Here is a 26,048-nt window from a genome sequence, read left to right on the forward strand (position 1 = left end):
GGGGACGTCGTTTCTGATTATTGATTATCAATAACCGCGTTAGCCTCATTAGCCTCATAGGCCGAACGCCTGGATGGCTATCAAAACAAGGCCCGATCGGGATGTACTTTACGTGAAAAAGATCTTACCGTGGTCCGGTGGGATCGCCCCGAGAATTTCCCGCTTATCGATCGCTATCTGGTAGATCGATATGTCCATTGGCTGATGATAAATCCCCTTATTGCATAGTAAAATCTGCGATCCAAAACGTAATCCAAGCTACAGGCTGCAGATCCCAGAATCCCTGCTAACATAAAACTCCATTGAACAGTAAAAAAAAAATAGTCCACACGTTCGGCCACAGGGAACACTGCATTATCGCGATAGCGCCCCTAAGAGGATCTGGCCGGCATTGCACATTCTCGAATTCATAGAGTAGGGTAAAATCTGCAGTGGCCGCTCGGCGACCTTGAATAGGTTATTCAAATGGAATAAAAGCAATAACAACTTGCCACGGATTTATCCGTGCTTCTGTCCACAACGGGTGGAATCGAAACACGGAGATATACGTCCTTGGGCGCCATTGTGTTAAAGGCCCAATCGGTGATCCAAATGTAAACATATCTTACATTTAATAAGCGTTTGGAATGGAGACATGTTACGTTTTCATGTTGACTGACTGAGATACAAGGACTGAGACTAGATGATAGGAAAATATATGTTTTTAATTCATTATTAATATTCTGTATCTGTAAAAGGTTTGTTTTCATGTTAGTAACGGTTGCAAACACTGTAGTAGAACAGATTTAACGTAATATTGCAAGTTACAAGGTCTTAAGGAGGTTCCCAACAGCTTATTTTCCATTCACCAGTCAAACTCTTCATGGATGTGAGTTATACCCCACAGAAAAATCACAGACTGGAGGCTAGATCCACAAAGAATGGATTGCATGGTGCTAATTGTAAGTAAGGTGATTGATTGAATGAAAATTGTCATGAACAGATGGCAGAATGGGGTACAATACAGTACAGCTCAATACACACAATTGTTAAGGGGATGCAGACCAGAGAAAGACTTTCGTCTTGTTTACATCAGGGTCCCCCATTTTCAATTCATAACGAATTGTAAGTAAGGGTGCAATTAGCACCTTGCAATCCATTCTTTGTGGATCTAGCCCTGGGTCTTTAACTCATTGGGCTGCCACGCTGTTTCCGGATATGGCTATGCGCTGCACGCATTAAAACCAATGGACGTCCGCCACCTTGTTTGCAGGGCTATAAACTATAATTCTATATTATAGTCTATGGATGCAATACTATGGCCCATTTGACATCAAGTATCTATCGTTCAATATGTGAAAAATATATATTTTTTCCATCCATTACATTCCGTTTTATACCGTGGTGAATATAGTATGGTTTTTAGAGTGGTTTTAGGGTAATTCCTGGGAGGCTAGTAAAAGGCAGCGACGCATATTATACTTAATCCATTGGCATTTCGTCCCTAATACACGCTACAATAAAAAATTCAAAATGCATATGATCTGTATTATGTTCCATCATGAAAGGCATGAAAATGGGGGGGGGGGGGTCGTTTCTGATTAATTGATTGTCAATAACGGCATTCGTTAGTACAACAACATACGCTGATCAGGGCGATGGCTATGAAAACAAGGCACAATCAAGCTGAAATTGACGTTAAATTGCTCTTACCTGTGGCCGGTGGGATTCCAAAAAGAATATTCCAATTATTTGATTGCCATCTGGTACATCATATGTCCATGTTGGCCCACGACAGCCACAGCATAATAAATCGGGGGTCCCGAAAACGATTCAATGCGATCGGTTGTGAAGCCCTAGCTTCAGGTTATTAGAAAAGTCCGCCCCGGACCACATATAATCGACACACAGCCCCATACACAGAGTCTCAAAGGAAGTGAAATACAGGCCGCACCCTACCAGGCGGCGGTGTTGGACTTTTGCGATCACAGACTCATTCCCTATGATAACACCAGGCTCCCTGGATGGATAATGAATGGAAATATCGAATAAAAGAAATAACGATCAAATAACGAGTATACTAGTTTTTGGCTTTCAACGATTGGCGGCCAATAACGAATTTAATCGTTGTTGGCAGTGAATGAGTTAATGACAGATTTGTCAAAGGAAAAGAGCCAGCATCCTTTTTGAATTGACATATTTCTTGACAAGCCGCATGTGTGTTAACCCTCGCACCCCCCTGCTCCTGCTCTCCAGCTGTGGGACCCTCACCGTGTCTCCCTTTCCCTCAGAGGAGCAGACAGAGGACGGCCACGCTGCGGACCCCACTGGCCTGCCCGGCCTCTGTGCTCTCCCCAAGGGGGACCTGGGCCGGGTCCCCTCCTGGAGCACCGCGGAGACCTTAGCCAAGTACTGCTACCCAGAGCTCGCCCGCCTGCGGGACGTCGGCTCCCTGGCAGACTATCCTTTCCCAAAGGCACGTGCCCAGGTGAGTCCCTATAGCTGTGTTAGTTATGTAGAGGTTCTGGTGGGTTAGTTAGTTATGTAAGAGGTCTGGTGGGTTAGTTATGTAGAGGTCTGGTGGGTTTAGTTATGTAAATGGTCTGGTGGGTTAGTTATGTAGAGGTCTGGTGGGTTAGTTATGTAGAGGTCTGGTGGGTTAGTTATGTAGAGGTCTGGTGGGTTAGTTAGTTATGTAGATGGTCTGGTGGGTTAGTTATGTAAAGGTCTGGTGGGTTAGTTATGTAGAGGTCTGGTGGGTTAGTTATGTAAAGGTCTGGTGGGTTAGTTATGTAAAGGTCTGGTGGGTTAGTTATGTAGAGGTCTGGTGGGTTAGTTATGTAGAGGTCTGGTGGGTTAGTTTATGTAGAGGTCTGGTGGGTTAGTTATGTAGAGGTCTGGTGGGTTAGTTATGTAGAGGTCTGGTGGGTTAGTTATGTAGAGGTCTGGTGGGTTAGTTAGTTATGTAGTGGTCTGGTGTGTTAGTTATGTAGAGGTCTGGTGGGTTAGTTATGTAGAGGTCTGGTGGGGTTAGTTAGTTATGTAGAGGTCTGGTGGGTTAGTTATGTAGAGGTCTGGTGGGTTAGTTATGTAAAGGTCTGGTGGGTTAGTTATGTATGGTTGGAGGAGGTGAGGAGGTGAGGAGGAGGTCAGGAGGAGGTGAGAGGAGGTGGAGAGGAGGTGAGAGGAGGTGAGGAGGAGGTGAGGGAGGTGAGGAGGTTGGAGGAGGTGAGGAGGTGTGAGGAGGTTGGAGGAGGTGAGAGGAGGTGAGGAGGAGGTTGGAGGAGGTGAGGGAGGTGAGGAGGAGGTCAGGAGGAGGTGAGAGGAGGTGAGAGGAGGTGAGGAGGAGGTGAGGAGGAGGTGAGGAGGTGAGGAGGTTGGAGGAGGTCAGGAGGAGGTGAGGAGGGTGAGGAGGTTGGAGGAGGAGGAGGAGGAGGGTGAGGAGGTGAGGAGGTGAGGAGGTGAGGAGGAGGTGAGGAGGTTGGAGGAGGAGAGGAGGAGGTGAGGAGGAGGTGAGGAGGAGAGGAGGAGGTGAGGAGGTGAGGAGGTGAGGAGGAGGTGAGGAGGAGGTGAGGAGGTTGGAGGAGGTGAGGAGGAGGTGAGGAGGAGGTGAGGAGGTGAGGAGGAGGTGAGGAGGTGAGGAGGTTGGAGGAGGTGAGGAGGTGAGGAGGAGGTGAGGAGGTTGGAGGAGGTGAGGAGGTGAGGAGGTTGGAGGAGGTGAGGAGGTTGGAGGAGGTGAGGAGGAGGTGAGGAGGTTGGAGGAGGTGAGGAGGTGAGGAGGTTGGAGGAGGGAGGAGGTTGGAGGAGGTGAGGAGGAGGTGAGGAGGTTGGAGGAGGAGAGTGAGGAGGTTGGAGGAGGTGAGGAGGAGGTGAGGAGGTGAGGAGGAGGTGAGGAGGTTGGAGAGGTGAGGAGGAGGTGAGGAGGGAGTGAGGAAGGAGGTGAGGAGGTGGAGGAGGTGAGGAGGTTGGAGGAGGAGGTGAGGAGGTTGGAGGAGGTGAGGAGGTTGGAGGAGGTGAGGAGGTTGGAGGAGGTGAGGAGGTGAGGAGGTTGGAGGAGGAGGTGAGGAGGAGGTGAGGAGGTGAGGAGGAGGTGAGGAGGTGAGGAGGTGAGGATGTGAGGAGGTTGGAGGTGAGGAGGAGGTGAGGAGGTGAGGAGGTGAGGAGGTGAGGAGGAGGTGAGGAGGAGGTGAGGAGGTGAGGAGGTGAGGAGGAGGTGAGGAGGAGGTGAGGAGGTGAGGAGGAGGTGAGGAGGAGGTGAGGAGGTGAGGAGGAGGTGAGGAGGTTGGAGGAGGTGAGGAGGTGAGGAGGTGAGGAGGTTGGAGGAGGTGAGGAGGTGAGGAGGAGGTGAGGAGGTGAGGAGGAGGTGAGGAGGAGGTGAGGAGGTTGGAGGAGGTGAGGAGGAGGTCAGGAGGAGGTGAGGAGGTTGGAGGAGGTGAGGAGGAGGTGAGGAGGTGAGGAGGTGAGGAGGTTGGAGGAGGTGAGGAGGAGGTGAGGAGGTGAGGAGGAGGTGAGGAGGTGAGGAGGTGAGGAGGAGGTGAGGAGGTTGGAGGAGGTGAGGAGGTGGAGAGGAGGGGTGAGGAGGAGGTGAGGAGGTGAGGAGGTGGAGGAGGTGAGGAGGTTGGAGGTGAGGAGGTGAGGAGGTGAGGAGGTTGGAGGAGGTGAGGAGGTGAGGAGGAGGTGAGGAGGAGGAGGTGAGGAGGAGGAGGTTGGAGGAGGTGAGGAGGAGGTGAGGAGGTGAGGAGGTGAGGAGGTTGGAGGAGGTGAGGAGGAGGTGAGGAGGTGAGGAGGTGAGGAGGTTGGAGGAGGTGAGGAGGAGGTGAGGAGGTGAGGAGGTGAGGAGGTTGGAGGAGGTGAGGAGGTGAGGAGGTTGGAGGAGGTGAGGAGGTGAGGAGGTTGGAGGAGGAGGTGGTGAGGAGGTTGGAGGTGGAGGAGGTGAGGAGGTTGGAGGAGGTGAGGAGGAGGTCAGGAGGTGAGGAGGTTGGAGGAGGAGGTGGTGAGGAGGTTGGAGGTGGAGGAGGTGAGGAGGTTGGAGGAGGTGAGGAGGAGGTCAGGAGGTGAGGAGGTTGGAGGAGGTGAGGAGGAGGTGAGGAGGTGAGGAGGTGAGGAGGTTGGAGGAGGAGGTGAGGAGGTGAGGAGGTGAGGAGGTTGGAGGAGGTGAGGAGGAGGTGAGGAGGTGAGGAGGTGAGGAGGTTGGAGGAGGTGAGGAGGAGGTGAGGAGGAGGTGAGGAGGTGGAGGAGGTGAGGAGGTTGGAGGAGGTGAGGAGGTTGGAGGAGGTGAGGAGGTTGGAGGAGGTGAGGAGGAGGTGAGGAGGAGGTGAGGAGGTGGAGGAGGTGAGGAGGTTGGAGGAGGTGAGGAGGTGGAGGAGGTGAGGAGGAGGTGAGGAGGAGGTGAGGAGGTGGAGGAGGTGAGGAGGTTGGAGGAGGTGAGGAGGTGAGGAGGAGGTGAGGAGGAGGTGAGGAGGTTGGAGGAGGAGGTGAGGAGGTGATGAGGTTGGAGGAGGAGGTGAGGAGGTGAGGAGGTTGGAGGAGGTGAGGAGGAGGTGAGGAGGTGAGGAGGTGGAGGAGGTTGGAGGTGAGGAGGTGAGGAGGTGAGGAGGTTGGAGGAGGTGAGGAGGTGAGGAGGTGGAGGAGGTGAGGAGGTTGGAGGAGGTGAGGAGGAGGTCAGGAGGAGGTGAGGAGGAGGAGGTGAGGAGGAGGTGAGGAGGTGAGGAGGTGAGGAGGTTGGAGGAGGTGAGGAGGTGAGGAGGTGAGGAGGAGGTGAGGAGGAGGTGAGGAGGTGAGGAGGAGGTGAGGAGGAGGTGAGGAGGTTGGAGGAGGTGAGGAGGTGAGGAGGTGAGGAGGTTGGAGGAGGTGAGGAGGTTGGAGGAGGTGAGGAGGTGAGGAGGTGGAGGAGGTGAGGAGGAGGTGAGGAGGTTGGAGGAGGTGAGGAGGTGAGGAGGTGAGGAGGAGGTGAGGAGGAGGTGAGGAGGTGAGGAGGTGAGGAGGAGGTGAGGAGGTTGGAGGAGGAGGTGAGGAGGTGAGGAGGTTGGAGGAGGTGAGGAGGTGAGGAGGTGAGGAGGTGAGGAGGAGGTGAGGAGGTTGGAGGAGGTGAGGAGGTGAGGAGGAGGTGAGGAGGTGAGGAGGTGAGGAGGTGAGGAGGTGGAGGAGGTGGAGGAGGTGAGGAGGAGGTGAGGAGGTGAGGAGGTTGGAGGAGGTGAGGAGGTGAGGAGGAGGTGAGGAGGAGGTGAGGAGGTGAGGAGGAGGTGAGGAGGAGGTGAGGAGGTGAGGAGGAGGTGAGGAGGAGGTTGGAGGAGGTGAGGAGGAGGTGAGGAGGTGAGGAGGTGGAGGAGGTGAGGAGGTGAGGAGGTGGAGGAGGTGAGGAGGTTGGAGGAGGAGGTGAGGAGGTGAGGAGGTTGGAGGAGGTGAGGAGGTTGGAGGAGGAGGTGAGGAGGTGAGGAGGTTGGAGGAGGTGAGGAGGTGAGGAGGTGGGGAGGTTGGAGGAGGTGAGGAGGTTGGAGGAGGTGAGGAGGTGAGGAGGAGGTGAGGAGGTTGGAGGAGGTGAGGAGGAGGTGAGGAGGTGAGGAGGAGGTGAGGAGGTGAGGAGGAGGTGAGGAGGTGAGGAGGTTGGAGGAGGTGAGGAGGTTGGAGGAGGAGGTGAGGAGGTGATGAGGTTGGAGGAGGTGAGGAGGTTGGAGGAGGTGAGGAGGTGAGGAGGTGAGGAGGTTGGAGGAGGTGAGGAGGTTGGAGGAGGTGAGGAGGTGAGGAGGAGGTGAGGAGGTTGGAGGAGGTGAGGAGGTGAGGAGGAGGTGAGGAGGTGAGGAGGAGGTGAGGAGGAGGTTGGAGGAAGTCAGGAGGTTGGAGGAGGTTGGAGGTGAGGAGGTGAGGAAGTTGGAGAGGTCAGGAGGAGGTGAGGAGGAGGTGAGGAGGAGGAGGTGAGGTGGTCAGGAGGAGGTGAGGAGGTTGGAGGAGGTCAGGAGGAGGTGAGGAGGTTGGAGGAGGTCAGGAGGAGGTGAGGAGGTTGGAGGACCATGCATATTTATAGCGGAGGGGAGAGAGGTTGAAGAGGAATTCAAGAATGTGAGATTTTTCATATGATATGAAAAATATGTTCATGAGATACTTATGAGATATGTTTGCATAACATTACCCAAAAAAAATATTTTGGTCGTCATCATTATAATTTTATGAGACACCAAATATATTACTATGCATTCATTGTATGGTACAAAATAAAAAAAAAGTTAATACTACTGACACCTACAGTTAGATTCAGAGGACAAACAAAAGGTGGACAACCTGAGCCTAAATGTGCCAACAGTAGAGCTGCACGCAGGAAACGTTATTTCACATAACCATTGTAATTTAACACCAGAAGCAGCACCTCACTAGTGGCGTACGGTACCTTAGCGTAAGGCTGAGACGATATGCCATTTGGAAGAATCGATAAATCGGGACAAAATGTTTTTTTTTTTTTTTTACTTTGACCAGTCAGCTGGTTCTTTTTAGCGTTTATCGCTTTTTCGTCGCATTCATACTTGGTCAAGTTCGACCGACAGAAGCAGGCTGAAAGGGTTCAGATGGGGGGGAAAGACACTCTGGGAAAGGCACGGCTGCCGTCCGGGATTCGAACGCGCTCAGCCCCAGATCCGCGCGAGCGCGGTTGTCCACGGCGCTGAAATAGCACTCGCGGTACGTGGTGAGCTACTGGAGCTCCCCTGGGACAAAATGTTTCTATAAATATCGATATTTTTATTAGTATTTAAAAAGAATATGTGGCGGTCAGGTGGCGTAGCGGAGATTGCGCTCGTCACCAATGCAGGATACGCTGGGTTCGAGCCCAGCTCTCGGTGTTGCTACCAGCTTGGCTGGCCGTTCATACTAATACAATTGGCAGTATTAGGGGGTGGGAAAGCTGGCGGGTGGGAAAGCTGGCGGGTGGGAATCTGGCGTTGTGGACAGCGACGCCTACAGGTCAGGTCTCGGCGCTTGCTAAGCGGGGGCAGGACTTGGTGGAGATAGCGTGCCATCCCACGTGTTACACTTCACCAATGAGAGTCCTCGCTGCCAAGTGGAAAGAGCGTCACTGGCTTGACGGCGCACGTCTCGGAGGAAGCGTGCGTTCGACATCAGGACACCCTTGTACCAACTCGTGGGAGAACATGCGTACAACAACCAGGTAGGGGGAGGGGGGGAATTGGCACAACGACTAATTGGGACGGGGAGAAAATCAGAGAAAAATAGGAGAAAGAGAAGGTTAAAAAAAAATTAAATAAAAAGGAATATATATATATATATTTTTTTTTAAGATTTTTTTTTTTGTCCAGTAGGGAGACAGAGTGGGGGGAAGACATTCGGCAAATAACGACGGGTTCGGGAGTCGAACCCGGGTCGGCCGTGTCGCGGCTGAGCGCGCTATGTGGTTCGCCACTGGGGCGCCCCATATATATATTTTTTTAATATGATTATTTAAACAACAAATGTATGTTTATTTTGCAGCAATTCTTTGTCGTTGCCGCCATCTTTAGTGTTACAGATTTCCCCATTCAAAACTACCACAGTGATCCTTCTCATTTTATAGTGGGTGGTCTCTGGATGTGATGGAGGAGTGCACTGCATGTTGAATGCACAGTGCAGAGTTGCAATTCAACTGAATTCACATGAAATGGGGGATGTTTTAACTAAAAAATGCCAGAGACCTAGTATTTTAGTATAGTATAAAAAGTATTAAAAAATAAAATATATATATATATTTACACGTGCAAAAAAAATCAATAAGTGATGCCACTTATCGATTTCACGCAGTTATCGATAAGTGGTCTCAACCTTACCTTAGCGGCGTTGAAGTTGTTCAGCTCAGACTCGCCAAAGCCTGGTAGATTAAGACCGGCTAAGGTGTCTTCTGTGGAGCCGATGGCGTCTCCTGAGAACATCACTTTGAGCTGCTCTGAGGACTGGCTGGCCGTCTGTGGATGCAGCAGGGCAGAGGCGACACCTGCTGGTGGTGAAAGGAACTGAGATTAAAAAGAAGGGGGAAATCCACCCTAAAAAAACAACAGAATTCAATTCACACATGTTATGAATTTACAGTTGGAATTTACAGTAGAATTACTGGTGGCTAGATTTTGCCTATGCGTGATGATGACCAAAGAGAACCAAATCAAACATTCCTGTCGTTAACATTAACATTAATTTAATTGTTTTTATTTTCACCCTAGAGAGTGTAATGAGGAATGGACTGCATTTATATAGCGCTTTTATACAAAGTGCTTTACAACTCGTGCCTCACATTCACCCAATGCACTCACACACCAATGAATTTGAATTAAATGTTGATAGCGCTTTTCCAAACAAAGTTACAAAGTGCTTTACAGACGTGTTAAAAGCGGCAAACAGCAAACATTAGCAAAGGCGAAAAAAATGTATAGAAAATAAAACAAGAGAAAAAGAGACAAAAAAACTTTCAAACAGGAATTGTAGGCAGATTGATAAAACTGTTTATGCAAAGCTCATAACCTTAGGAAAAACATTAAAAAAAAAAAACAGATGTGTTTTTAAAAGTGACTTAAAAGAGGACACTGACTCTGCTAGCGTAAGATCCAAGGGCAAGGTGTTCCAGGGCATGGGTGCCCACGGGGGACCAGGCTAGTTTTGTAAGGAACCAGGAGGGCCTTACCCGCGGATCTGAGGCCGTGTTCCGGAAAACATGGGGTTCCAACAAGGCCAATGGCGGAGAGGCGACCATGAAAGGTGCCAACTTGCTCATCGGGAGCAGTTCGGGGTTAAAAACTTCGGACACGCTGCCGGGGAGGAGCCAGAATCCGGGGAGGAGCCAGAACTCTGGAACCTTCCTATTACGAGACGACCGATCTACCTCATTGTCGCCCCCTAGTGGCTTTACTGCAGTCACACTCACAAAATGAGCCCAACTCTACTGAATTAAACAGGAATGGATAAATTCAAGAAAACGACCGTACCTCTTCGCAAGGCCTCCGACACGTCATGTGCGTCTGTCGACAAGAACAACTTGACTTTATTTGACAGCAGACTCTCTATGGAATCCTCCTCGCGGCAGAAACAAAATCTGCCAATTTGAAGACCTACAACATAATGGTGGGAGAGATATGAACTTAGTTTCAGCCAAATTATGTTTGTGATCCAATGTACTGCAAAGGTGCTTGTCATTAAATTTTTTACTCTGCTGTAAAGGTGCTGTAAGTGGTATTCTTTTTTGTTCAAATAAGTGTTAAATAGCTGTACAGTCTGCAGCCATCGCTGATATAGTGTTTGGTGAGTAACATGGGTCTCCCAGTCCCTCAGCTCTGCAGTAAACAGACATTTCCTTTTCTGGTATCCCATTCCATGTTATCCAATCAGGAGCGAGAACCCTAGATATTTTTGCTTAGCCTATATCAAAAGAAATCTTGCCAAGCCAAATTAGCTTTACTGCACTGGCAGATTATTCTACCCGTTTAAAGCACATTATTTGCTTAAAACTTGTTTTTATTTCTTTATTTCTCAGGCCGTTTATTTCAGTGTGGAGTTCTCTCTCCTGGTTGGATAAAGTGTAATTTGTGTTTACTGTAGAGTGGAGGGACTGGGAGACCCATGTTACTACCAAACACTCTATCAGTGATGATGACTGTCAGAATGTAGAGCTATTTTTTTTTCTTTTGATCCACTTTTTCTCCTTATTTTTCAATTTTTTTCTCCCATCCCTATTTCGTATTGCCAATTCTCCCCTCCCCTGTCTTGAACGTTGCTAGACTATGCCTCCCACTGGTCGGCTGTAGTGAGGATATAAGCCTTGCATCACGTGTCCCCTCCGGTACACAAGGAGGCAGCCTGTCGCATCTTTTAACCAGACAGCGCGGACTCTCAGTGGCGAGGAGTAACGCGTGGGAGGCTCACGCTGCCCCCGATACTTCCTGTCTCTGCTGTGCAGGCGTCACCCAAACGACCTGTAGGAGTCACTGTCCACAACGTCCAATCCCCCACCCATCGACTTCCACCCGCTACATCTGCCAATTGAGATAGTATGACGACTGGCCCAAGCCGCAGGCAATGCTGACACCGGGATTCGAGACCGGAGTCTCTTGCATTGGTGACGAACGCAATCTCCGCTACGCCACCCAGCCGCACCTAGAGCTATTATTTTAACACGTAGACCACTTATTTTAACTAAATAAATACCACTTCCAGCCACTTTAAAAATAAATACATGTTCGTTTGATCCGAATACCATAATGCTTGGCGCTAGCGATGACCTGCGAGTGATGCTCCTCCCGCTCATTGGAAAGCAAGATGACATCGAACAGTAACGTTTCATTAGGATTCTTGTCCAGCAGTCTCTCGTTAACTTTTTGGACAGCCTGAGAATAATTGGAGACAAATTGATTTGACGTATAGGCTCAAATAAATACATAATACAAATGCTCTACATGTAGTGGAGTATTTGTGTGAATGCAGAATGAATGAATGAAAACTTTATTTAACAGATTGCAGAATGGGTACAATACAGTACGGCTCAATACACACAATTGTTAAGGGGATGCAAACCAGAGAAATACGTTTGTCTTGTTTACATCAGGGTCCCCCATTTTCAATTCATAGTGAATTCATAACAGTACAACCTAATCAATTATAATTCACTATAACATTATAATTACACAATTTGTCTATTACGTGTGATATAAACTTTTGACCAACAGGCCACATGCAGCTGTTAAATTATATTCAGAATTTCACCAGATAATTATATTTATTTCGTGTGTGTGTAATATAATTTATCAACAGTTGGCAGCATTTGGCTAGACTTAGTTAATCTCTCACTCACTCTCACACCCTTCCATGTGGCTCACCTGAATGAAAGGGAAGGCAACTCCCTTTTCAAAAGCTTCAGAGTTCTGAATCTCCCCTGCTCCCGACTCAAATATCGCATGGGAAGTTACTGCAATAACCACAGCATGATCTGGGTCTGTCTGCAAAATATTATGCAGAGCAGGTGAAAAGGGGTAGGCATTTAGTACCTGATTGATTGATTGATTGATTTATTGATTGAAAACGTTATTTAACAGATTGCAGAATGGGTACAATACAGTACAGCTCAATACACACAATTGTTAAGGGGATGCAGACCAGAGAAAGACTTTCGTCTTGTTTACATCAGGGTCCCCCATTTTCAATTCATCATAACATATATGACATACATATAGACAGTACTGCTACATCTATACATTTATGACATACCAAATCTACAAATACAGTACTGTTTGTGATACAAAAAAATAGTCTAATTCACCTTGCCTGTTGACACTTTAAGCCAGAACCTCGTCGCCTCACCTGCTTCACGTCGGTATTTCTCACGACAGAAAACATTGCTGTTTGATCCTCTTGTAGACGCTGGCTATCAAGTTGCAATGACGCTGGTAAAATAAAATATGTCTTATAGGCTACAGAACAATACCACGTAACATGGCCTCGGTTCAACACGTTTGAAGATTCGTTGTCCCAACAATTGTCCACATCTGTAGAACTTTGTGTTTGTAGTTAGTTATCTTCCTTAGATACAGTCAGTCGAGGACGGATGTTCATTTGTCTTATTCTTCTCATATATTTCAGGCAGACTAGACGCGTCGTGGCGTATTGCTGCCCCCGCAGTTTGTTTGAGGAATTACTACATTTTGAGAATACAAAATAAAATAAAATTGTATTTAAAAAAAAAAAGAAAAAAAAAAAAAACCTAGAGACCCTTACATCTTACCGATCTAACCCCCACCCAATTGACTATCTTCAATTACCCTATAATCCAGCATTCAGAGCAGGAAATAAAGTATTTCTACGATTTCTATTCTCTGACAAGAACAAGTTACAGGTTGAAAAAACCCTCAGCTCGGAACTAGGCAAAATCTGCATATGGCTCGCCGACAACAAACTATCATTACACATGGGCAAAACAGAGTCCATTCTCTTCGGTTCAAATAACAAACTCAGCAAAACAGACGGCTTCTCAGTTACAGTGGGTGACAATATTGTCACAAGGAAAGATGAAATTACCTACCTGGGTTCCATCCTAGAGGCTAATCTTTCCTGTGACAAAATGGCATCCAATGTAATAAAAAAAGTCAATCAACGAACTCGATTCTTGTACCGGATCTCCTCCCTGGTAAACAAGAATACCCTGAAGACTCTGGCAGGAGCACTCATTCAAGGGTACTACGACTATGCTTGCACCTCATGGTACCAAAGCACCTCAAAGGCACTAAAAACCAAATTACAAACATCTCAAAACAAACTAGTCAGACTACTGCTTGACCTGACTCCTAGAACCCACCTCACCCCTGCACACTTTGCCAACCTAGGATGGCTTAGAGTAGACGACAGAGTACAGCAACTTGCAATGGGCCTGGTCTACAAGATACACTACACGACCAAGGTACCCATGTACATGTCAAAATACTTCCCAAAGGTCAGTGAATACCACGATCACAACACCAGAGGGAGCTCCACAAATCATGTAAAACCCAGATTCGGCTCAAACAAGGGACTAAACACGTTTCGCAATTATGCCACAACACAACAATGTGGAACGCCCTACCCAAAGCTGTAAAGGAATGTAAATCACTACCCACCTTCAAAAACACTCTCAAAGAACATCTACGGGAGACTGCAATTCAAAACTGGCCCCTACAAATGTCCTAACCCAGTTGTTCAATAAAGACCAAGCATGGCTTTGTCAGTATTCCAATGTACAGCCCCACCCAACCCCACCCCACCTACCCAACCTCCTCCAATGTACAGTTTCTATGTCAAATGTATGTCAGTATTCCAATGTACAGTGTCCCCCCCCCCCCCTACCCAACCCCCCCCCCCCCCACCTCCAATGTACAGCCCCACCCCACCTACCCAACCTCCCCCAATGCACAGTTTCTATGTCAAATGTATATACTCTTCTTCTGGATTTTTTTTGTATCACAAACAGTACTGTATTTGAAAATCTGGTATGTCATAAATGTATAGATGTAGCAGTACTGTCTATCTGTATGTCATGTGTGTCATATGATGAATTGAAAATGGGGGACCCTGATGGAAACAAGACGAAAGTCTTTCTCAGGTCTGCATCCTCTTAACAATTGTATGTATTGAGCTGTACTGTACCCATTCTGCAATCTGTTAATAAACTTTTCAATCAATCAATCAATCAATGACACCTCTCAATATACACTGAATAGTTACATATCAAAATCCAAAACGCTGCTGTGATCACCATTTAATATTCTGTTTTTTCTTAATCTCCATTGCATTTGATAATCATTGCCAAACCAAGACATCTGACCAACTTCCTTAATTTGTCGTCGTCTTCTTTTTCTTTTGAGTTTAATGTTGGTTGCCATCCATAATTGTTGCATTATCGCCATCTACTGGACTATAACAACTTACTTTGATTGTTCATTTGTTGTTGCACAAATGCACAGTATGTCTGGTGTCTCTAGGTTAGGATCAGTTAGGATCATAGATATGTCTGGCTCGGGAGGTAGAGCTGCAGTCTGCAGTGTCGATGTGTCCTTGAGCAAGACACTTAACCCCTAATTGCTCCCGATGAGCAGGTTGGCACCTTGCATGGTTGCCTCTGCAGTCGGTGTGTGAATGTGTGAGTGAATGGGTAAAATGTGAGTAACAAATTGTAAAGCGCTTTGGATAAAAGCGCTATATAAAAAAGCATAAAGGATAAAGGATTCCTGCCCAAGCATAATACCACACAAGCATCACTCAAGTCTTATGTCACTCCAGTCTATGATCACTCCCTAGTCCCTATATATTTTATATATGTTTTTGCTGGGTTAAGTACTTCTATTCTATTCACATAATATGCTTACTACATGTATTATTGCTCCTATGTCCGCCCACCACAAACACGCAAACTGTCAGTCTTTCATACTCCCTGTCTCTCTGTGAGTGGATGTCTCGTGGTGATGATGGCCAAGGTGGTGCAATCCTCTCTACGTTGCCCCCATACTTCAAATGGATCAGAGTGGAATACATACTCATGTGCAAACGGAATATGACTCTGATATTTTGAGCTCCGAGCCTTGACATTTAGCCGGTGTCCTATGTTCATACTAGCGCTCGATCGTTTCCCTATGCTTTTTCTTTTGTTGTTGTTCTTAGCTCTATTCTATTTAAATCTTTCAAAAATTGTCTTATGTACCCCAGTTAGTATTGCATGTACATATTTAATTGTGTTTTATTACATGTATATGTACATACATACCAACTATTCGCCTGTTTTATTCTCCACCCATCGATCATCCATAGATAGCAACACTATTATCACGACATCCAAGTATAGGGGGATCCCCCCTTGAACGGCCCTTCCAAGGTTTCTCTCCTCCAGTTGCCTGTGGTGCTTTTTGTTCTTGATTTATTGTGATTTATTGTGGGGAGGTTATTTATTTCACGGATTTCTTGTGGTAGGGAATTCCAGAGGCGGGGGGCACAGCGGGAGAAGGCTCTGGATCCCATGGTAGTCAGACAGGAAGGGGGAGTGACAAGTTGGAAGGGAGAGGAGGATCTGAGTGACCAAGAGGGAGTGCGGGACTGGAGAAGTTCCGTGAGATAAGGAGGGGCTAGGTTATGGAGGGCCTTGAAAGTGAGTAGTAATACTTTGTAGTCAGTGCGTGACTTGACAGGCAGCCAGTGAATTTGGTGGTGGAGAACAGGAGTGATGTGGTTGGTGGAGGGAGTTCTAGTGATGATGCGCACGGCTGAGTTTTGGACCAGTTGGCGTTTATAGAGGTACTTGTGTGGGAGACCAATGAGGAGGGAGTTACAGTAATCCAGGCGGGATGTGACCAGGGCGTGAACAAGAGTAGCGGTGCTGGTGGTGGGTGTAAGTGAGGGACGGAGACGATTAATGTTGCGTAGGTGGAAGTGAGCGGACCGCGTGATGTTATTTATGTGGGATTTGAATGACAGTGTGCTATCGAGGATGAGACACCCAAACTCTTAACCCGAGGGGGAGGGGAAGACTGTACAGTTGTGTAGTGCGATGTGTGCCTGATGCCAGTGTATGGCAGCCAAGCTTGGGTGCTACACAGTGGTGGTGAAGGAGGCTATTTCCACCCTACATTGTAAAGCACATAAAACAGTGACAGACATAAAAGAGTGTCTAGAAAAGCACTGTATCATCATTCATTCATCCAGACGCCATATTACCAGCAACATAATTCAAAGGATTTAAATGGGGTAGTTTTATTCAAAATCAATTGGTTGCGACAAGTTTTTGGTCTTAGCATTGTTTTGATTGCAGAAAACAGTTGGCTCACATAAAAATGGTGTAGAAAAGTACAAAAGGATCAGTACAAAGTTTTGAGGTATACATATTTGCAGTCTCGCGGTTAAACGGTTAAACATTTACATTCACTCTTTCGGCCCTCTTAGAACTTTACAATCTTGGAAAAACTGAGTGACTTTGAATTACATTCTTTTTTCTTTTCTTTTTTACTGGGGCATTTCACTTCATATTTCTTCCCACACAAATCGTTATCCGGTTTTCAGTTGATTATTATTATAATCTTTTTAATTGTATTTTTTTTTCAATAACAGCTCTCTTCAGAAGCTAGCTGTCTAATGTTCCCTGATAGCACATCATTACAAGTCAGTTTGAAGAACTGTGCCTGGTTCTTGTCGAGGGGAAAAATCGAGGAGAAGGCACGGCGACATATTGTGTCATATCATTGGAGTATTGCACATGTGCAGTTACAATTTGGCCACATTTCCATTCAATTTGGTCCCCGAAAACACTCCACCAGGTGCAATCTGAGCATCCATGCACCACACCCCCCATCACCCCATTGGATGGCTGACTGGTGACATCTCCTCGATTTTACCACCCTTGGTTCTTGCCACTTGGTATTTTGTCGACAAGGATTGGCAAGTTGCATTTTCCAAGCTCTGTGCAACTCGGCTTGATGGTATGGAACGCCAGGTGTACCAATTGACCTATCTCAAAAAACCCCACCCTCTTTTCTTGATCCTCCAATCACACCTGTTGTTTCCCCCGCGGACAAACTTTGCTCGAGGGAAACAACAGTTGTGATTGGAGGATGGAGTAAAGAGGGCTGCGTTTTGAGATAGATCAATATGGTTCCTCTTGTCATCACTTGGGACGCACGGCGAGAGTGACTTTATACAGACACAAATAACAAGGACAAGATGTTCAGAATAGGCCCTTTTCACAGTGGACATTTTGACATGCCATCGCAGGGTATAAACATAGGTGTCGGTTAATTAGGGTTCCATTTCATTTAGGTAGGGGTGTAAAAAGTACCCAGAAATTATACTTAAGTGAAAGTATGGGTACCGTCTCAAAATCGCACTCAAGTAAAAGTCAGAGTATCTGGCTAAAAACACACTTGAGTAAAAGTCAAAAAGTTGGTACTTTTAAATGTACTTAAGTACTAAAAAGTAAAAGTAAACTTCTTTTCTGACTGTCTATTCTTCTGATAGCAGGTGTTTAATCAAAGATCCCCGCTTTCTAGTCTTGCACAAGGACCAATCAGCACGGGTATATGGGTGGGTTCATTTTCCATTGGTGGGGATTTGATTGGCTGTTTTTAAATAAAGTGCGGCCGCAGGATTAATAACGTTAACGTTAGTTCGGCCAGAGAAACAAATATACTAATACAAATTGTTGGACCTGCGAGATTTGTACTTTGTAGGTCTGCATTTTAAATGTAAGGAGTAAAAAGTGTGTTTTTTTTTTCTGAAATGTAATCGAGTAAAAGTACAAGTATACAAACCCAATAATACTCGAGTAAAGTACAAATCCCCCAAAACAGTACTTAAGTATTGTAATGAAGTACAATTACTCAAGTACTTTACACCCCTGCATTTAGGTATGCCAGAACCATTTAACTGAGACACAATACCATGGCCTGGCTCCAGCAACACCTAAATAGAATGGAACCCTATTAATGTTATTAACTACACCTGTGGTTACCCTGCATTGGCACTGTCAAAATGGCCACTGTGAAAAGGACCTATAGACCTGTTCGCTGTTGTCCATATCAGACTCGGTGTGCCCGTGCTTCAAGGGGGCAAAAGGAACGTAATCCTGGTCAGAACAACGGGGGCAGTCTCCAATATATTTGCATTTGTTAGCCATGCTAGCGATCTAAACAATCAATCCATGCCAAAGCTAGATAATGTAAAAGGTGAAAGACTCACACTCTGAGTTTGAAACAACTTTTAGTCAGGGGAGTGTCATGGTTTCTCCATAGAGCTTCATATTTTTCCGAGTCAAGTTCAACTTAGTCACGTGACTAAGTTAGTATTGCTGATTGGCTCGAACACGGTATGTTTGTATACAGCAAACAGGTCTATTGCCATGTACAGGATGCCTGTGAGCTCTGACCAATCACCGCTAAAATATTTGAATTATTTCCGCATTAATCAGTACGTCGCTGACTGGCGTCCACTCATTCAGGATGTCTGCACGTGTTACTTGTACAAGGCGATGTTTATATAGAGTAATTGTAGTCTGTTGGCACACCTGGCATTCCATATGGTAACACGTTGTTGACGTTTGAATTCAGTTAGCCTCTTCTTCTCTTCTTCACTAGTTTGTTATATTCCACTCTCGCACAGCGATAGTTTGTGCCGGTGTATTTTTCCACCGTAGCGCGGTAACCACTCCTTTTCATTTGACAGGTACTAATCGGAACGGTGCATTTCAACTGGACACGAGGCAGCCATTTTGGGGTGTGCCAGTTACTTCACGGGGCAGCCATTTTGGGGTGTGCCAGTTACTCCGCAGCAGCAATGCTTTAGAAGAGACACGTGCTGTACATGGTGACTTTGCTACTGATCTCCTGCAGCAGCTCCTTTACCGCCTTTTCTAGGTCCACCAGCTGGTCAGCTTTCTCCTCCAGAGTCTTCTGGTTGTCATCATATGACTTCTCCAGGTCTGGACCAGAGATAAGGTTTGATTAGTGACCCATTGGCTTGATTACCAGCTTATTACCACAATATGTTTTATTTTTTTTAATACATTTCTTTTTACAGTAAATGCAGAGACTGATAGATGTACACATTTACCACATTTACTGATAAATGTAGCATACACATTTATCAACTCCAACATTTAACATAACATATACATTATCTTTCACACTGAATGGCAAAAAATATTAGCATTCTTCCTCCATATTTCGATGCTATTGAGATTAGAAGTGCTTCTCTGGTCCCAGAAGTAGTTCCTCTGGCAGAAATGATGATTAACTACAATCATTTGACTATGAAACATAGAAACCCACGGTTGTCTGAGATCATGAAGCAGTTGCATATACCTCTTTTGTGTTTGTTGAAAGCAAGAAACAGCAAATATGAAAAGTTATTAAAAACCCTAACAACCACTGGTCACCATTATAACATTATATTAAAGTTCCCATATTATGGAAAATGGTTTCTGTGTGTATTTAGCTCAAACTGAAATATGAATGTACTGGAGAAAAGTGAAATAGTTACTCCTTGCCTTTTGTCTGGGTTGTTATCTTCAGATTAAAGAAGCCGTTCAGAACTGGCGTCACTTTTTATGTCGTTTCTTAAGAAATGTGGCATGATTGTGCGCTACGCTCGCCAAAGAATTGGCCCTTGCATTCAAGGGAAAATTCGAATTGGATTGAACAGTTTCTTTAGAAAAAGGAAACAACAAACATGTTCAATAGAGGGAATTATATAAAACTATGAAAAGATAAAAAAAAATATGGGACCTTGAAATATAAGCAACTGTTTTTTTGTTTATTTTAATTTAGTCATTTTAAGGAATATACTTCTTGAACCACTGCATTCATGGGCTGTATTAATATAGTGATTTTATCCAAAGCACTTTACAACTTATGCCTCACATTCACCCATTCACACACAGACGGCAGAGGCGACCATGCAAGGTGCCGACCTGCTCATCGGGAGCAGTTAGGGGTTAAGTGTCTTGCTCAAGGACGCTTCGACACGCTGTCGGGAGAAGCCGGAATCTAACCGGGAACCTTCTGATTGCCAGACGACCTGCTCTACCTCCTGAGCCACCGTCGTCCCCAGGGGGGGGGGGGGGGGGCCTGTCGGAGCTCTCTTGGCCCGTCTATACATGAACAACTCGTTAAGATAATGTAGAATAATAAGTTAATGTAGAATAATGTTACCTTTCAGTTGCTGCAGCTTGTCGCTGGCCTGTAGTAGTAACTCTTTGGCTTCCTGCTGTAGTGACTCCGCCCTCTTCTTGGCGTCGGCCACGCCCTCTGCCTTCTGTGAGATCAGGTCTTCTACTGTGGTGTATTTATCCTTCAGCTCTGTGTCCAGGTCCTACACACACACACACACACATATGGAAATGCATTGTATTTAATTATAGCTAAGTGTCTTAATGAGTGTATATATATATATATTTTTTTTTTTTTTTTTTTTTTTTTAAGTTATTGGTCACAGAATGCATTGTATGGATATTCTAAAGTTCTAAACAGTTAAACTTCTAAACAAAGATTGACAACATTAACAAACAAACAGTTCGTTCAACTTAAAGATTGAAAACTTTTAATTAACAAATTTAAGTTAAGCTAAATTCTTCCATCTCCTTTTCAAACAGTGTATAGTTTTTGGCTGTTTTATTTTTAAACTTTTGGGGGGGGGGGGGTTCCTCTTTTCCCATTTCATTTATTTTCAAATGTTGTTTTGCCGGACAATGGTAAATGTAGCCAAACTAACACGGTGGTTTGAAATAAAACGATTGAAACGATTGAAATAAAACGATTAAGTCTAAACCTTAACAAAACAAGTCCAAGGATTCTGGTCCAACCAGACACTTGGTCCATTGCTTAAATACCGTGACAGCCCGGCCACAGCAGCAGGTGACTCATAGCCCCCCAAGAGCCCAGAAATAAACAACTCATCCAGAACCACATGCCTTTTACTGTTAGCATACTGAAGTGAGTGCACTCTAAACACTGTAAATCACTTGTACAGACCTGTTGGACCTCCTCTGCCACCTTGTTGATGGTGTCTGCGTCCTGCTGCGTCTGCTCCACGCTCAGCGACGTGTTCTGTGCCTTCTCTCTCAGCAGCGTGACTTCTCGGTCCAGCCTCAGCAGCCTCTGGGTGGCGTTGTTTAGCTTGAACTCGGAATCCGCCGTCTCCGACTCGACCTGTGAACAACGAAGACGTACGCGGTTCAGGCCCCCCCCGTTCGTGGGCAAATCACATCACGGGACAACATCACATCACATCAGGCTAACTTCAATCCCCAACGTCCTTTCCTATACACCAGTTAGTGAAAGCGTCCGGAAGGTCATAGGTTCGATCCCCGACTTTACTTTACTTTTCTTTACTCATAGTCTGGTTGGCATCGGTCTGGTAGTCGGTATTCGGTCGGTATATGCCCATATTTATTGTAACATATAATATACCTGATGGGGCATACAGACCCTCATCTGCACATTTGATTACACTGTTTACTCTCTCATATTCCTATATTCAGAGTTAGTTATATTGTTTACACTGTTTATTTTTCATTTACTCCCCCCCCCCCCCCCCCTCATATTCTTTCATATTTAGACCTAATTGTATTGCCTATATGTATGCTACCCTGCTCATACATGTACCCCCCCCCCCCTCCTCCACGCTGCTATGACGCCCACATTTCCCCAAGGGGATCAATAAACTAATATCTTATCTTATCTCATCTTATCTTATCTTAATATCAATGTTCCTATATCATCTTTACCTCACCATAATCTAACCCTAACTAACCTTACTGTCATGCACTTGTCCTAATATACTAACCTACACTAGTAGCACTCAACACTTTGATGAACATTGTTACTCAGCTGATGGAGTTGTGCCCTTCCTGATGACTTGTCGTACACAACTTGTAAGTCGCTTTGGATAAAAGTGTCAGGTAAATGACAAAATCTAAATGTAAATGATATGCAGAGAGACTGACAGTGAGGGCGTCGTGAGTGTTTATAATCCTAAAGTGCTTCTTACAGAGGAGAGCAGGCTGTTGGTGTCCTTGATGTCGGTGGTGGCCTGCTGGATGGCCTTGCTGGCTGCCGCCTGGGCCTTCTGAGCCTCGTCCAGAGCCTGCTTCACCATCTCCGCTGTGTCCTTCACATCCATCGCCTCTTTACTGTAGGAACACACACATACATTTACACATTTACATACACATACTTATACACTTGCATATAACCAATATAAGTTATTTATGTGTATGTATATTCCTTACTGAGTTAGTTTTGTTTTGTTTTACTCAGTTCATTCCTTTGGCATCATTCAAGCTCCTTTTTCCTTCTCCCCCTTCCCCTTGGTTGTCTCCCAAATCCACCGCTTTCATTGTATATATACGTTTAGGTGTTTTTGTTTGTATACACTGTTTATATAAAGCACAATATATTATATATTTCTTTCTTTCACCTAAACTTGTTGTGGGCGTTGCTTTATTTTTCCTTTGGTTCATTTATCACAAATTACAACACAATCATCCTTTATGTTATTCACCCTTTCCCCTTGACATACTGGGGTTGTAACACTCTGTATGATAACATGTACAATAGTGCTGTAATATATACCGCAGTGTTGTAGTACTCGAGTCCAGGATGTTCAGGACTTGTGACTCGACTTGTGACTTGAGCACTGATGACTCGGACTTGGACTCGGACTCGAGCATTCTCTGCATTCGGACTCGGAAGGTGCAGACGAGGACTCTAGACTTTTGTGTCACAAAGTAAATAAACTCCCTTTGAAATGGTGACCGCTGGTGTCATTTATTTGTACGTCCGCTCTTTGACGGCCAGAGTGGAGCTGATTCAACCATGATGACTAGTCCGGACTCGGACTAGGGTAAAGGGGACTCGACTCGGTTTTTGTTTCTGGCTCTTCTTTGGTGACTGGGACTTGGACTCGCCGAGACTCGACTTGGACTCGAGATTTAGCGACTCGACTACAACAATGATATACCCACCCAGTAGTACTAATGTGTATATTTTATAGCCCGTTTGATCACCTGTAGTACGTTGTATATTGCTGTTGCACTTTACTGTTACATTTGCACTCTGGTTGGATACCAAATCTCTTTTCCTTGCACTGTACTTGTGCTGTATAATGATAAATACATTTTAATCTAATCTAATCTAATCTCATTTTAACACAAAATAATATAAGATATAATTGAACCTAAAAATCTAAATTCCTATTGAATCTGAAAGTGTGTATGTATGTGACCCGTTACCTGGCTCTGCGGGCTTCCTCCAGCAGGCTCTCCGCTCTCTGGATGTCATCCGCGCTCTGGTTGAGAATGGCCTCCACGTGGCCCAGGTCTCCCACCCGCTCCCGGATCTCGTCCGTCAGGTTCTGCAGCTGGCCCGGGGTGGTCGGCATCTGCATGGCCAGCACCTCGTTGGCAACCGTCTCGATGCTCTCCAGGTCAGCCGCGTCCTCTAGATGGCGCCACAACACAGAATTGGGAGACGTTTAAGTCAATGGTTCTCAAAACCATTTTCCCTAAAACTGACACAAATTAAATTAGACCGTGGACTTTTAATAGGATATCTGATATGTTATTATTAGATATTCTTTTATTACAGAATTCTATTTCTATACTGTAGACGAGGAGATCGTTAGAGGAGAGAGTGAAACCTATGACCAGAATAGTCATGGAAATACATTCTGTCATGGTGTTCCTTGTGGAGGAAATGACAGTGAAATTAAACTATTCTCCATTTAGCTGAGGACCCCCTGGAGCCCCTGCAAGGACCCTTGGGAGACCCTGCACCGCACTTTGATAACTTAAGTGTAACATTCACGACAACATTGGATTGCAATATTAAAGGAACACGCCAACATTTTGGGACATTAGCTTACCGTCTTCTCCAGAGAGAGACAAGAAGATAGATACCAGTTTCCTCTCTGTGCGTTCAGTAGAGAGCTATCTGGCTGCACATTAGCCTAGCTTAGCACTATGAATGGAAGCGGACAGTGCCGGTTAGCCTAGGCATTGTCCAACTAACACCTCTCCCGAAGGCTAACCGGCACTGTCCGCTTCCATTCATTGTGCTGTGCTAGGCTAACATGCAGCCAGATAACTTTCTACTGAACGCACAGAGAGGAAACTGGTATCTATCTTCTTGTCTCTCTCTGGAGAAGACGGTAAGCTAATTTCACAAAATGTTGGCTTGTTCCTTTAACAGGTTTTTGGACATAAAAGCATGAATGGCAGCGAGGTGGACTGAACTGAGAACACTGCTGAAGTCCCAGACGTCGACAATAACAATACTATAATAGCTCTGAACACGTGGCGAGGAATGACAACGTCGTGAATCTGAACATACGTGTGAGGAAGTCTCGGATCTGCTTGATGAGGGTGCGGAGCTCCTCGTTGCTCTGGTCCACGCGCCGCTTGGTCTGGTTGGTCTTCAGGAGGACGTCCTGGGCGCTCAGTTTGGCCTCGTCCGCCTTCACCTTGGCCTCCGACACCTTGATACACACGACGCCGTGGTTAGAGTCCACTGTAAGGGCTGGTTGTCAAGGTCTATATATATATAATGTATGTTCTTCATGTATGTGTTTGTGTGAGTGAATCAACTGATAGGGAAAGATTTCTTGATGAAATTAAATCAGTCACAATTTCCTTTAGGGGGGGGGGGGGGGTAATAATGATTAAGTAGGCTACCTAGGAATTCATTAGTAAATGGTGCTGTAAGTGGTATTTCTTTATTTTTCGATTTTTCTTTAGTACATGTTAAAATAGTAGCTCTACATTCTGACAGCCATCACTGAGATAGAGTGATAGAGTTAGAATGTGTTTGGTCAGTAACATCCAGTCCCTCCGCTCTGCAGTAAACACAAAATACATTTATCCTGTTTCCACTTTATCCAATCAGGAGAGAGAACTCCACACTGCAGTAGTTTTAAAAGCAAATGTGCTTGAAACAAGTCAGATTAATCTGCCAATGCAGTAACCAAATTTGGCTTGGTAAGATTTCTTGAAATAAGTAAAAAATAAATATCTAGGGTTCTCTCTCCTGATTAGATAAAGTGGGAACGGGATACCAGAAAATGTATGTTCTGTTTACTGCAGAGCGGAGGGACTAGAAGACCCATGTTACTGACCAAACACTCTATACCAGTGATGGCTGTTAGAATGTAGAGCTATTTAACATGTATTTTAACAAAAGAAATACCACTTACAGGACCTTTAACAAACCCTTGATTAATCATCAGTTACTCAAGTCCAGGGAAATCCTTCCACAATGGTTTCCTTTCCCAATAATGACACAATCAGTTTCAGTGACTGTACATTTGACCCTAAAGCGCTACCGGAGAATCATCAAAGATAAAACGCAGCTCAGCACATTTGAAAAACTATCAAATGTGTTACATTGGATTCAATGTCTCACCATCTTGGAGAGCTTCTCCACTTCCTCCATGGCCGTGATGATCTCCTGGTCGAAGTCTCTGGTCTTCTGATAGGCGTCGTGGGCCAGAGTGACCAGGCCGTCGCAGCCCTCGCCGCCGCACTTCCTCTGAGTCTTGCCCTCGGAGTCCAAACAGCTGAGGCCGCCGCACGGAGAGTCCGAGCAGGCCTGACCCGCCGGGCTGCCGCATGTCTGGAAGACGCAACGTAGACCAAATGTTGAATTCCATGTTGTTTTTACACCACCAACCATCATTGGGGCATCATTCTACGCCCCGCTATCCGCTGGGTGCATACTATGACCTTCATCATGTTTTGTAACAGATTACAGAAATTCAAGAAGCCTATGGGGGAACGTGAGGTTCTGATATGATTTGATTAATATATCTGCATTAACTTATCCCACTTTAAGCTTGGCTCTTGCTGCTTGTTTTACACAGCTTTTATGTCTCATTTCTTACTGATGTAAAGCACTTTGAACTGCAATCCCCTGTATGAAAGGTGCTATACAAATACAGTTATTATTATTATCATCATCATCCTCATCATCATCATGGACAGTGGCATTTATATAGCGCTTTTATTTAAAGTGCTTTACAACTTATGCCTCATGTTCACCCGTTCACTCACA

At 45.7% G+C, this 26,048-nt stretch overlaps 2 protein-coding genes across 3 annotated transcripts in view; both read right to left on the bottom strand.

Annotated features, from left to right (window-relative positions):
* The window catches only part of LOC311245604 (cytosolic 5'-nucleotidase 1A), a 13,220-nt gene extending 685 nt beyond the window's left edge, over nt 1–12,535 (bottom strand). Inside the window, exons 1-5 of one of the 2 annotated variants that reach the window (XM_084335510.1) lie at nt 12,298–12,535; nt 11,817–11,936; nt 11,198–11,327; nt 9,933–10,055; nt 8,787–8,950 (exon numbers count right to left, since the gene is read on the bottom strand). In XM_084335510.1, the coding sequence (XP_084191636.1) occupies nt 8,787–8,950; nt 9,933–10,055; nt 11,198–11,327; nt 11,817–11,936; nt 12,298–12,333 (573 nt within the window). In that variant the 5' untranslated portion in view covers nt 12,334–12,535. Of the gene's footprint in view, nt 1–8,786; nt 8,954–9,932; nt 10,056–11,197; nt 11,328–11,816; nt 11,937–12,297 lie in introns of both variants that reach the window. The other variant, XM_084335509.1, reaches the window with a different exon arrangement.
* A 3,657-nt stretch (nt 12,536–16,192) lies between these two features.
* The window catches only part of lamb1a (laminin, beta 1a), a 58,452-nt gene continuing 48,596 nt past the window's right edge, over nt 16,193–26,048 (bottom strand). Inside the window, exons 22-28 of the mRNA XM_084335074.1 lie at nt 25,401–25,610; nt 24,333–24,477; nt 23,234–23,441; nt 21,991–22,132; nt 20,973–21,149; nt 20,154–20,313; nt 16,193–18,922 (exon numbers count right to left, since the gene is read on the bottom strand). Coding sequence (XP_084191200.1) covers nt 18,783–18,922; nt 20,154–20,313; nt 20,973–21,149; nt 21,991–22,132; nt 23,234–23,441; nt 24,333–24,477; nt 25,401–25,610 — 1,182 coding nt within the window. The 3' untranslated portion in view covers nt 16,193–18,782. The remainder of the gene's footprint in view (nt 18,923–20,153; nt 20,314–20,972; nt 21,150–21,990; nt 22,133–23,233; nt 23,442–24,332; nt 24,478–25,400; nt 25,611–26,048) is intronic.

The sequence above is a fragment of the Notolepis coatsorum genome (assembly GCF_963971535.1).
Source record: "Notolepis coatsorum genome assembly, chromosome: 18".
In the NCBI taxonomy this organism is placed as follows: domain Eukaryota; kingdom Metazoa; phylum Chordata; class Actinopteri; order Aulopiformes; family Paralepididae; genus Notolepis; species Notolepis coatsorum.